At 45.5% G+C, this 13891-nt stretch overlaps 2 protein-coding genes across 3 annotated transcripts; one reads left to right on the top strand and one right to left on the bottom strand.

The window, feature by feature from the left end:
- Positions 1-2892: 2892 nt before the first annotated feature.
- LOC125372389 lies at positions 2893-5753 on the top strand. Of its 2 annotated transcripts, none has more exons than XM_048382271.1 (2): positions 2893-3719; positions 4270-5753. In XM_048382271.1, the coding sequence occupies exon 2, from the start codon at positions 4644-4646 to the stop codon at positions 5604-5606; it is 963 nt and encodes a 320-aa protein (XP_048238228.1). In that variant the 5' UTR covers positions 2893-3719; positions 4270-4643; the 3' UTR covers positions 5607-5753. The 2 variants fall into 2 exon arrangements, with proteins under 2 accessions (XP_048238228.1, XP_048238229.1); XM_048382272.1 differs by lacking the exon at positions 2893-3719 and adding an exon at positions 3743-4172.
- Positions 5754-12354: 6601 nt separating this feature from the next.
- On the bottom strand, positions 12355-13596 carry LOC124150114 (uncharacterized protein F54H12.2-like). The gene has a single exon (XM_046522039.1). It carries the CDS (start codon positions 13594-13596, stop codon positions 12355-12357), a length of 1242 nt encoding a protein of 413 aa, XP_046377995.1.
- Between the last annotated feature and the right edge of the window lie 295 nt (positions 13597-13891).

The following is a 13891-nucleotide window of genomic DNA, read 5'->3' as shown; positions in this document are numbered from 1 at the left end:
AATCATTTAGCTGTAAACGTGTACGGGTACGAGGAAGACACCGTGTTCCCTGCTCGTATTAGCGATCAAAGCAATCTTGTGGCACAGGAGAGAGTGATAGATCTCTTACTCCTGACGCCCGATATTGATGATGAAGAACCATCCAATGATGTTGGGACGTCTCACTTCGTACTCATCACAAGTTTGTCTGGTTTGGTAAGAATGAAAGGGGATCATAACTATAAAGTTATCTGTCGCAAATGTTTGTGGACGTTTACTTCGAATCACTGTTTAGAAAAGCATAAGCCCTATTGTCACCATAAAGCTCAGACAATCAAAATGCCCGAGCCAGATAAAGCCGTGAGAGAGTTTTCGCTTTTTCATATGTCAAAAACCAAACGGACCTCATTTGTCGTCTATGCCGATTTTGAATGTATTCTCGATCCGGTAAATGACTCAAACCATCATGGTGGTGGTACCCAACGCATTCAACATCACGTGCCATGTGGCTAGCTTACAAAATCGTATGTAGGGTTGAGAAATATTCGAAACCTTTGAAAGTGTTTTGTGGTGAGAAAGCAGCTGAACATTTCATGGAAAACCTTTTGAACGATTACGATGAAATGCAAGATATTTTAGATAACTCAGTCTCTATGAAACTAACATCTGCAGACCGCGAAGTGATAGACAGCACCAGTTGTTGTTATTTATGCGGACACGAAATCGAATTTGAGAGACATCTCGATCATGATCATTTGACAGGTGCATTTCGAGGGGTGTGTCATTCTTATTGTAATGTGAATTACCAGGAAAACAAGACAGTAGTCTGCATATGTCACAATGCAAGCAGATACGACAACCATCTCATTCTTCAGGCTGCAGAACTGTTTAGGGATCGAAAACTGTCCTGCATCCCTCATAACACAGAACAGTTTCTCATGTTTCGCATTGATGATCTGATGTTTCTAGACTCTTTTAAATTTCTCAACACCTCACTAGATACGTTGGCCAAAAATCTGAGAAATAAAGGTCAGAATCAGTTCGTTCATTTGAAACAAGAGTTTCCTCATCACGTAGACACGCTGACTCGCAAACTACCGTACTTTTACGAATATGTCTCGAGTTTTGCTGTATTGGATGAAACTAAATTTCCTACACGGGATCAGTTTCATTCATCTCTTCGCGAGGAAACAGTCTCAGAGGAAGAATACGCTTTTGCACGTCAACTCTGGGACACGTTTCAAATACAGTCGATCAAAGACTTCACGAAACTATATGTGGCTGTGGACACGCTCATTCTGACTGATGTCATGGAGGCATTTCGAACCATGAGTCTGGAATATTACGGGCTGGACCCTTTTCAATATTATACGTTACCAGGCATGGCCATGGATGCTTGTTTACGCATGACGAGAAAGTCTCTGAGTTTGTTCACCGACCCCGACATGTACACCTTTATCAAGAGAGGTATACGTGGACGCGTGGCCATGATAGGTCATCGTCACGCCGAAGCCAACAATAAGTACATGGCTGATTTTGACTCCAGCAAGGACGAGTCCTATCTGATGTACTATGACGTCAACAATTTGTACGGGGCAGCCATGTCTAAGCCGTTACCACGTGGCGACTTTAAATGGTTATCGGAGCAAGAGATTGACGACATCGATTGGCTCTGATCGAGGGAACTGATGGCTACATTATGGAGGTTGACCTACATTACCCTTCGGAACTACACCATGTTCATGCCTCCCTACCCGTTGCCCCAACACGTGAGAGCATACCCTATGCCGAGTTCTCTCCCCATCTCAAAGCTCTTTTGACTGAACTCGGGGTGAAAGGAGAAAAACCTTCTGGATCCAAACTTTTCTCGACGTTAAAGGACAAAACAAACTATATCATCCACTCTGAAACATTAAAGCTTTATCTACGTTTGGGTCTCAAACTCACAAAAATTCATAAAGTTATGACATTTTCACAAGAAAAATGGATGGCATCCTACATCGATTTTAACACCCAAAAACTTAAAGAGGCCACCGACGATTTTTTGAAAGATTTATTTAAACTTCTCTCCAATGCGGTCTATGGAAAACAATTACAAAATGTTAGAAATTATCAACAAGTTGAACTGATCACGGACGAAAACAGACTGAGACGATACAGTTCAAAAGCAAATTTCAAAAACTTTAAAATATTTTCAGAAAATTTAGTGTCGGTGAATATGGATAAAGTATCCGTAACATTAGATCAGCCAGTGTCTGTTGGCTTCGTCATTTTAGAACACGCCAAACAAATTCTCTCGTCATTTCATTATGATGTTATGGTGAAACAATATGGCGATCAACTAAAGTTACTGATGACGGACACGGACAGCGTATTTTACCAGCTGACATCTCCGGTAGGGACATTTCTCCGAGACCCCTACGAGTTCATGCAAGCTCACCTGGAGCTCTTTGACACGTCCAATTATCCCAAAGACCACCCCCTTCATTCTACCATCCGACATAAGGCCATCGGTGTCATGAAAGATGAGGCGGGTGGTAAAGTGATTAGGGAGTTTGTGGGAATTCGTGCCAAGAATTATTCATTCATCTTTGACAAAGCACCAGGTGTCATCGCTGAAAAGCGTACAGCAAAGGGTATTCAGAAAAACCTTATTCAAAAACATATGCGTCATCAAATGTTCAAGGACTGTTTATTTAACCATTCTAAAACGATGGCCACCTTCCATCAAATAAGAAGTTTTAACAATGAATTATTCACCATCAAAACTACCAAAACAGCTCTCACCCCACTGGACGATATTTATTAAATGACGGCATCAGTTCGGTACCATACGGTTACAACCCAGGTCTATAATTTTGAGAGAGAGAGAGAGGGGTGGGGGTGGGGGGTGGGGTGGTGGTGGTGGTATATGCTGTTGTATGCTGTTCTCCTCCCTCTGTCCCATGTATTGAAAAGAAATTTTAAGCTATGTTCCAACGTCTATGTATTTAACATTTATGTATCTGTGATATTAAAAACAAACAAAAATCAAACAAAGAAACCACGCAAGTCTAGTCACCAATGAAGTTGCTTACACCAAAACAAAAGACACGTACTCCAATGATGATGATGCTTACACCTGCAACCTTGTGCAAGTCAACCACGAACAAACTTACATTTAGTACTAACGACTAAATGACTTTATCGCGCGTATCCAAACCATGGGCTAATTACGTCTGTAACCCAACCACCCCTCGTAACCCAATCACCCCGGGCCACCACTCGGCACCGTGCCCGGGGAATAATCCCGCGCAAGCATCATCCCGCCCTTTGTTAGTCCGGCATTCACGAGCAACCCTTCCCCGAGTACACACGTGTGTCACTGTATCTAATCGCTTTCGCTTTGGACGTTTCTTTTGTACCCAGTCGTGACCGTTTTGCCGATTACGCTTCGAATACCATCTATTCCAACACTCGCCGTATCGCATTTACACAATCGCGACCGTTTCGCCGATTACGCTTTAAATACCATCTATTTTCAGCACTCGCCGTATCGCATTTATTCCGTTCTACTCCCGAACTTCACCCTCGGGACAATTTACGCTTGTGGAATACCAACTCACCACCTCGACCTTTCGTGATGCCTCCCAAGAGAAGAGCAACCGTCAACCACAAGCTTGTGAGGGGAGCCAAGCAGCCCAGGACAACCAGAAGACAAACCCCTGGAGTACACATTGTACAGGAGGCAACAGCTGATGGTGAGTCTGCCAATTACGGCACTATCGAAGGTGGCAACAGAATTAACGTGCAATCGGCGCAGCTTGTAAATGCCGCGCAGGCTGCCAACTCGGCTACCCAGGTAAACGAGCAACTGGAAAAAATACTCCAGTTGCTGGAACATTCAGCGCCTGGCCCGGTTAGCGCAAACCAACAGGTAAGGCGTGGTTTTAGTTCTCCCGCCATTTCGCCCAACATAGGGAGAATCCCCGATGCTCTCAACGAGGCCGACGGTGACGCGGCTTGGCCAGCCAATCACACCGCAGGATACGGGGATTCCCTTTCTTTCCGTGCGGACGGGATAGACGCGCACGTCAAACAACAGGTGAGGGAAAAAATCTGGCGTGGCGAGTATGTCGACCTCGGCACAATACTACCAAACAACGAGGGAGGTCACGAGGACGGTACGATTACCATGGCGTACGACTCCTCAGGTAAGGTAATTTTTAAACCAATTAAGCAGCAACCAAAGCGTCTGTCCCTGGCAAGCTGGACTTCAGCTTTCCACATTTTCATGTGTATATATGTTAGTAGGCACTCCGAGGTCCGCACAACCCAGGGGTTGCTGTCCTACATGGAAACCATAAGGACGGCGGCACTTCGATTCGGGGGGGATGCCTGGTCAACCTACGACCAACAATTCCGACACAGAATGTCAAGGGACCCCTCACGACGCTGGGACAACATCGACGGGGAGTTGTGGTTGAAGTACATGGTAACACAGCCGGTACGACAACCAGAATCGGGCGGACGGGGCGCAATGACACGCGTACAGGGGGACATCGCCATTCAGGTATGCTGGGATTTCAATAAATTTGGCTGTAGCAGGGTTAACTGTAAGTACACTCACAAATGCGGTAAGTGTGGCAAACATTCCCATAGCTCTAGGACCTGCTTTCGAGGGAATGGGGTCCAACCGACCCCATACAAGCCCAATCAGCCTTTTCCTAACAGAAAACAAGCCGGCAAGGCAGGTAAATTCAATGGCCCCTTCCCCCGTGGACCTCAATGAAATGGCACCTTGGTTACGCCAATATGCTAGGGTCAATTACAGAGATGCAAATTATTTATGGGTAGGTTTTAGCTTTGGCTTTAAGCTCGAGTTCCAGGGAAGCCGCACGGGTTGCCTGGCACGAAACTTGCGATCAGCCACGCACCAAGACACGGCAGGCTACGTGAAACAAAAACTACAAAAGGAAGTCGACCTTGGCAGGATGGCGGGCCCCTTCAAGGACACCCCCCTAGACAACCTCCAAGTATCCCCAATAGGCCTGGTGCCCAAGAAGCAGCCAGGATATGGTCAGCACCTGGGTAAGCATGCGGAGGAATTCCGTCTAATTCACCATCTATCCTATCCCAGGGGTAAATCTATAAATGACTTCATAGACACAGAGGCCTGCTCCGTTGTGTACGCCAGATTTGATGAAGCTACCCATATGGTTCAACAACTGGGAAAGGGAGCACTTCTAGCAAAATTCGACATTCAGTCGGCCTTTAGAATTATACCAGTCCACCCATCCGATTTCGAGCTGCTAGGCATCAGATTCGAAGGTGAGTTCTATTTCGATAAATGCTTACCATTTGGTTGCTCCATATCTTACGCCATATTTGAAACGTTTAGTACCTTCTTGCAATGGTGCATGCAACCGCATCTTCCAACGCGTCCGATCATGCATTACCTGGATGACTTCCTAACGGGGGGCACAGCAGGCACCAGCCACTGCTCAGACAACCTCAACGGATGCGTGAATACACTTGAACAGCTTGGGGTTCCTATTGCGCAGGACAAGACGGTGGGCCCCACAACCAAACTGACATTCCTAGGGCTGGAAATCGACACCATTGCAATGCAGATCAGAATCCCATAGCCCAAGATCAAGGAGGCAACAAGAGAAATCCATGACATCCTGTCAACAGGTAACATCAAGGTCACAAAAAGGGCCCTTCAGTCCCTCATAGGCAAGCTTAACTTTATGTGCAGGGCTATACCAATGGCTAGGGCATTCAGCCGCAGGCTAATCGACCTGCTTAGCAAAGGTAAGCAACCATTTCACCACATTAGGATTACCAGCTGGGTCGAGGAAGACCTACAAATGTGGTTAACATTTCTTACGAGTTACAACGGCATTTCAGTGTTTCAGGACCAACTATGGGTGGACAGCGATTTCCTCCAGCTGTTTTCAGACGCAGCGGGCGGCGCCGGCTTTGGGGCCTACATGCAGGGCAAATGGTTTAACGGCGCATGGCCAACCCAGTGGGCGACGGATGGAACTACACGGGACTTGACGCTCCTGGAGCTGTTCCCCATCACACTGGCCATCCAAATCTGGGGCAAGCAACTCGCAAACAAAAAGGTCCTCTTTTACTGCGACAACCAAGCCGTCGTAACAATAATCAACAAGCAGTCAACCAAGGCCCCCAGAGTGATGAGCCTACTCCGTCGCCTAATCCTGCAGTGTCTCCGATTTAATATTATGTTTAAGGCGAAGTATGTATGTTCCACTGCTAACACTATTGCCGATGCTCTCTCGAGGTTTCAGCTCAAACGCTTCCGAGAGGCAGCACCAGCCGCGGACCAGAACCCCACACCTATCCCGTGCAACATATGGCTGATCTGAGGCAGGAAGCCGGCAGACTCCTACAACAATCTCTGTCTACTAATACATGGGCCACTTACCAAACAGGCATCAATGCCTTGCACCAGTTCCGGTCCGCACACCAGCTACAAGAGGTGTGGCCAGTCCCGCTGGATCAGGTCGTAAACTTTATTGCTTATCTGTCAGTCACTCACCACTCCCCCAACACAGTCAAGACTTACATTGCAGCGCTGTCTTCACACCACAAATTCCACGGGCTCACCGACTGTACAAACCATTTCCTGGTAGGCAAGATTGTAACCGGCTTACACAAATCAGCGGGCCGACCAGACACCAGAAAACCGATCACTGCAGATCTGCTGCAGGTAGTAACCAACAATCTGCCTCTAGGCTCATCAGCATACGAAGCCAGGCTGTTCAAGGCAGTCAACTGCACAGCCTTCTTCGGTTTCTTTAGGGTTAGCGAACTGGTCCAAACTGGACCCTCAAAAACAGGTTGCGCCATCCAGAATCTAAGCTTCTCGGGCAACCCCCAGCAGCTTTCAATCCATTTACCACACTCAAAGTCCGATCAGTACAGGATGGGGACAACAGTTACAATGTCATCTATACCAGGTAATCCGCTATGTCCGGTAGTCGCCATCAAGCACTACCTGGAGGCGCGCCCCTCCGGCCCACAACATGCATTCGTCCACTTTGACCATTCCCCCGTTACAAGGTACCAATTCCAGGCACTCCTAAAAAAGGCCTTAGCACACAGCAACATAAACACGGCCTGCTATTCTTCGCACTCCTTCCGCATTGGGGCAGCCACATCAGCAGCCATGAACGGGGTGCCCGAACACCTCATACAACAATACGGCAGGTGGAAATCAGATTGCTACAACGCTTACATACGCCTACCAACAAATTCATTGTTGCACAACTAATTCAAATAGTCTTTCATGGTACTTACTACACTTCTTATTGTTTACAGTTTGGATGGTGGGATCCAGCTTCATGGCCAGGGCACGGCAGTAATTGCTCCTGAAGGGCACCAGTCCGAACCAACCGAGGATGCTATGGCTGGCACGAGGGGGGATGAGGTGGAAGGAGCTGGACACCATTCTGGATGCACAGGTCAAGGCGACACGGCGCAGCCCCAGAGCCCTCATCATTCACCTGGGCTCCAACGACCTGTGCGCGGTCAAGGGCAGCCAACTCTACCTTGACATGGTGGCATCAACCCTTCGGATACAACTCCAGCTTCCTGACACCAGGATCATCGTATCCTCAATGCTGCCCAGGCGCTACTGGCACGATGCCAGGGACCCACTAAAGATCGAGGGGATGCGGAAGACCGCAACCGCCGACTGGCCAACCGAGTCAAAGAGCTCGGCGGTACAATGGTGCCACATCCCCAGATCCTGGCATCAGACAAGACATGGTACGCCTGGGAGGGCGTCCACCTCAGCGACAAAGGACTGTGTGTGTTTACGGACAATTTATTGCATGCCCTGGCGCTCGTTTTGCGCCAGTAAAGATATTATCTCCACAGGTTAGTGTTTCCTTTCAGTACATAGGCAAGCCGGGCAACAATGCTATCTCCACGCAACGCGTGGCCGTGGGTGTGGGGTAGCACTCGGGTGCTTTGTGGCGGGGTTCTTGTGGGCTACACTGCTAGTAACAAATTAACTTGCTTCCAAATTAATACTCGTGCTTAAGGCTACCTGCTTTTCAGCGGGAACCTTTCCGGGGTTACCTGCTTCTCAGTGGGAACCTTGTCTTTCCCGACTTTTCAGCCGGGGAATCGTAAAATAACATACGTTGGGGCAAACAATTGCCACGTATATGGGCCCGGCGGCGGAAGTCGTCTTGTCAAGCGGTAGCGGACAGTTGGGTCCGCGGCGGGGGCCGCACAATGGTTTTGCTAATGGGGCCGGGCAGTGTGATCTGCTTTGGCCGGCTACCTGGGGCCGGGCAGCGGTAGTCTGACTTAGGCCAGCAGCGTGGAGCTGCTTTTGGCAGCGTGGGAGTTGCCAAGCAATGGTAGCGTTTAAATATGCTACCGTGGGGGCCGGACAGCGGTAGCAGTCCCAGGCCAGCAGCGCTAGCTGCAATCGCCGTCGGCCACGCGCGTGGCCATGGCAACGGTAGCATTTTGGTATACACAATTAGCAGCTAAGTAGCCCACTGGTACCTGCACACCCTCGGCCATTTAACCCAACCTCATCTTCTGTTTTTATTATAGGCACAGGCACCCACAGCTCGGTGGCCCGTGCCTCTCCTTGGCATATCGCGGGATAATTGAGGATTATATCTGCATAAGTATTATACCCATGCTCGTGGGATTCACCAAAGTGGTAAACGTCTAAAACTTGCATCACTTCGGGGTTTTCTCCCACATTATGTTGACATGCCGTGATATAACTTAAATATTCTTCAAAGCGCCGTTAAAACTCACTCACTAACTCGCTCACTTACTTTAGATTTTTATAATTTATCTTTTGGTTGAAAATGTATTATATGTTTTAAAAATTAGTTTCTATTCTCGTATCATGGTTTTATTAACGTTCGTGAAGTCTGTAGTCACTCAGTCAACATGCATATAAAACAAAACAATAATTCTTTTTTTTTATAGTTTTGGCTCTCGACGACATGACAGCAATGAAGAGGGGAGCGCAGTACCGATGAACCACGTTTGTATAACACTGATGACAACCCTAAAATGACTACAGCTGCAACCACTACTTCTCGTAATGTGAACCCGTGTGGATAGCAATGTGAACTCAGTGATGGACAAAATATATAAATACAAGTTATGCATATCGTGTGTAAAAGAAGACGAAGAAGAAGAAGAACATGTAGTGACTATAGTTACGTGTTCTAATGTTCTAACATACTCTCATGTAGACGCTGCTGTGTGCAAAAATACTCAAACCTGGGTGAGCTATTGCAAGAAGGACTGCATCATCGAATGTAGCATAACAACATCAAGACAAACAACGAGAGACCGTGTGAATGTAAAATGTAGTTTTATTCCCATCTCTATTAACATTTACGATTAAAGTGATGGACAATCGTTCACAATGAAAACTTTTCCAGCGATTTCATTTTCTTCAATGTTTTCTGTCCAGGCACACCATGTGTAACCTTATGTTTTAAATAGATATCTTTATCATTTCTTGTTCATGTTCGTGATTTTCCTTCCTTCGTCTGAAAGAAATATGTTGGAACGTGATACTGTTTCATTAGCTGCAGAAAAGTCTCGTAGCCCACGGGTTGAGGAAGGGTGGGTATCTTTGATGGTGACAATATTGTATAGCGAATGAAATTCGCTAGACTCGTCCTTGGTATCACGCGTCCCTCACTCGTTATGATGTTATCCGTCTCATTCCATTTAACGTCATTTTGTTTTAAAACGTTCCACAAAGCTAGCATGCGTCCAACCAAATGAGCATCGGTTGCATTCTGTACAATATCTCTTATGATGTTTAATTCGATGTCTCTCGGACACGCTGACCAATCATCAAAAGTTGATGTATTGCGAGTTACTAGTTTATAGTGTGTAAGGCTCGGCTGTGTTAAAGGTGGGGTTGCCTTCTCCAATTCATTGTCACCCTTCCCATTCACTTTCTGAATCAGTCTGTGATAAGTTTCCCTCGATAACAGAATCATCGGCTTGCTCATTGTTGGTAGGTTCGCTCTCTCCACTATCTTTATCCGCTCGTATGTAGTCGAGTAGTGTAGAAATACAAGGTGGTAGTATATATTGGTGAGATTTTAACATCTGCAACTTGTGCTTCTTAGTGACTGCCTTGTCAGCCAAAGCACGAATGACGGATCGATAGCGATGTAGGTTTCTTTTAACACTTTCCTGTATCGGTATATTTCCACGCAATAGGTTATATATCATTTCGATGATAGATTTGAATTGATTAGGGGAAGCATGAGATAACATGGCTCGTCTCTGTTTTACATGACCTTCTTTGAGCATAGTCAGATAGGTCATGTTGTTTCGTATGAGAGCGTTCATGCTTAGGTAGCGAAAGTCGTCCTGCTTAATAGAAAATAATACGGTCCGTCCCAACAGTCTGGTAGGTCAACCCAACGTTTGACAACATGATTCAACGATTCGATACACTCCGATTTCGGCTTATACCACTGTGGACTCTGCTGACAAAATCGTCTCTGATTCACCGGGTGGGTAGGCTACACTGCACCAGGAATAGACTTTTCCCATGTCAGTGATGTAGTAAAATGACAATCTTTCAGAATCATCTTGACTTTTTATAGTACTTCAGTCTTTTGGTAAATACACAGTACATATTTCATTGGGAAATATGCCCGTACGCAGTCGTCCGTACTGAGGGTCGTTGTAAGGACTAGCGTCTATGACGAGGTAGCCGTATTTCCTACATTCCACAGCATCTCGTAATGATTCAGAGACATATTTAGCTTGTCCGGGAAACATCTGAGCGGCTAAAATTTTATACTCGTGTGCTGAACGAGGGTTAGACATTAAAATAAACATGTGGGTGTTCAAGGATATACTTCTATTGCATTCGCCTTTAGGATAGGCCGACTGTTGTATGTTAATGGCGGTGATGCCGAGATGATGGGACAAGGTTGTGTATACATTTAGCATGAGACAGCTTTTGCATACTTCCATCATTAAATCATCCAGCACTAAGACCATATTTTTATCAGATTGTTCAGACCAAGAGTACAGTTCCGTTTCCGTCGGTAGGTTTTCGTGAAACAATTCGTTCGTTAGAGACGTTTGCATTTCGGTATACATGTCTTGCCATACTGCGTAACAGTACACGATCAAGTTAGGTGGCCTATTAAACATCACATCAGCATTCTGCAAGATTCTTTTAGTCAGACAGGTTTTTCCACTGCAGGTACCACCAATTACCGAAATAGTAGTGGGTGTTTGTATAGGTAACAGACATTCTGTCTCACTCGTCGAGTCTGTATGCTTACACATCGTAGCACTACTCATCTGTCGGGACATGTTGTATACGCTAACATTCAATCAGAACTAAATACCAAGGTTATATGCTTGCTTATTTAAGCCGTAGCACGAGCTAGAAGCCTAGCGCGTCTGACCGCTTCATCTCTTACACCATTAATATGGTTTGGCTTTAAGATGAAATGTATGAGCAGCGTGTGTCGAATTAACAATATTTTGCGTTTGGAGTCGGTTGTACTCAAACGTACAAATTGTCTCAATACGGATAAATAGGGATTGTTGGGGTTTCTTTGAAGAAACCTCCGCCTCTCATTTCTAGTCACGGCTAACCGGTTTTCAAGTAACCGTCTGACAATGGCTACCACCGCTAATATCTGCTCCCTGGTCATGCCTATAATATCTTCTAAAATATCACGTCTGTCATTGAATGCTAATATGTGTCTCAGAAAATCGTAATGTCTTAACACGTATCGCGCCATGGTCTTTCGCTTACGACGTCTCACTTTAGAATGAAAACATGAGCTCAAACAAACAGATTACATAGATGTTTCTCTCAATACAAAACAGTTTATTGAATACAATGGACATTTGAAGTCATACAATTTGTAAATATTGACATATATATTTATTATACATAGATATCATTTGGAAGTTTATCGAGTGTAAAGGTAGACGCAATACCTTCGAGTTATATATCTGTACTACATTTCTGCAGCAAATAATATAAGCAATACAATCCGCAGACACTCGAGTTAGACTGCTGTAGCATTTGGGTGTTATCTTTAAATGTAATACGATGCTGTTTCATAAAACGAACTAAATTCTTGATATTAGTAACTAGGTGGGTGTCAGAAAAATATCAAAAACTTCTGCATTATTATTTGCAAAATGCATGGTCACCCAAAGTACTCCTGAACGGGAACGATGAGCGATGAGTATACATCCCATTCTCGCTGTGAATATGGTTGCTGTATACTTGAAAGTGTCTCATGCATACACTTCCACCATACGTAATCACGTTGTCAATGGCACACCGTAGCTGTTCCTTGTTCGTGTTGTAGTTTACTTGATAAACACATTACGCGTTTGATCGACTTCTAGAAGGGCAAGTGACTGAGAGAGTACTATAGCGTTGAGTGTCTTTGTGAGAGCCGTCTTGAATTGTACTTCGAGTCTGAGGTTACCCGATTTGATAAAGTTTAGATAACTATCATCGATAGAGAGTGGTTCTAAATTGAAGACGAACAGGGCGTTGCCGATTTGAAACTCTGTTCTTTCTATATGGTTGCCTCTGTCCTCTCTCCAGGTGTTGGCTCCTTCAAACAAGTTGACAAAGGCTTCTATGTCGTCTGCCTCAACCGAACCACCAGGTACACTAACCCCATCTAGGTACAGTTCCACTGTTTTAATGATTGAACCCTGGAAGTTGAACGGGTTTTGAGCGTAAGAACCGCTCACGCCCTCCCCACTGACGAAACCGACAACGACGCGAGTGGGACAGTGATCTAGAAATAAGTTGTCAAAGGTGTATCCCATCTGTGATGCACTAATACTAGCTTGTCTGATGCTCGTTTTCATGTAAGGATACAGTGCATTGGCAGTCTCAAACTGTTTAGCATGAGCCAGAACCAGTGCGTTATTCATTCTCAGCTTGCAAACTTTCAGATACACGTCTTGCAGTTCTATTTTGTACTCTTTGTCACTAGCTCCAGACATAAGTGTAAATTGTGGACTGGATCTGAAGAGTTTGATACTGACATCGACTCCATTGACAAAGTGACGATTAAGCTTAAACACGTCTTCCAACAGCGGACCCGACATGGTTAAAGTTTTGCTTCCAGCAATAAATTGTGCTCGATTGAAAAGACCATCATTTCCTCCACCCAATGGATTTGTAGAATCAAGGTCAGCAGCAGTCTCACCGGTATCTTTGTAAAACAGCTGCGATTGGAGTTGACTGCATTTGGCTTCAGCACCGTATCCAAGCAACGTTTGGATGACCGCTTTGTAGGGATAGCCACCATTGTTGGAACTGACTAACTGTCCTTGCAGATACACAGCCACCTGAGACCAGAGAGATTGCATGAACAGGTTGACTGGCCCTATGTGTTCTTTATCAGTCAGCACGCTTCCATCGTCATGAGTGACTCTCAATTTGACATGTAAACGAGTTCGTCTCAGATCTATGTAGTCACTTCCGCCGTTAGAGATAAGAAATTCCACAGGGCTACCGTCAGTGATAGCAGAGAGGGGTCGTACGTTCACGTAGTAATGTTGACTGATGCTCGTTTGATAAGGTGGCATTTCGAATAGGTCTAAACTTGATGGCAACGCCTCGATAAAATTCTTCTCTGTCAAAACGGACATGGTTAGTCAGTGAATATATCCTTCTTTCCAATGGTGGCAGTGTTCTTGAACTGGAGAGTCTTCTTACCCTCAAGCCGCACTTTCTTAGTTGTGACAATCCTGTCACCAGCTTTTCGTTTTATAGTTTTGTCTCGCATCTGAGAAGCCTCGGCCCTTTCGACCACATCCTGGTTTTGTGATGTCAATTCTATTTTAGGAGATCCTCGACTCGTTATTGCTGCTGCGCGTTCTA

The sequence above is a fragment of the Haliotis rufescens genome, unplaced genomic scaffold (genome assembly GCF_023055435.1).
Source record: "Haliotis rufescens isolate VD_foot unplaced genomic scaffold, xgHalRufe1.0.p SCAF_4, whole genome shotgun sequence".
NCBI lineage: Eukaryota > Metazoa > Mollusca > Gastropoda > Lepetellida > Haliotidae > Haliotis > Haliotis rufescens.
This window is presented reverse-complemented; position numbering and strand designations above follow the sequence as displayed.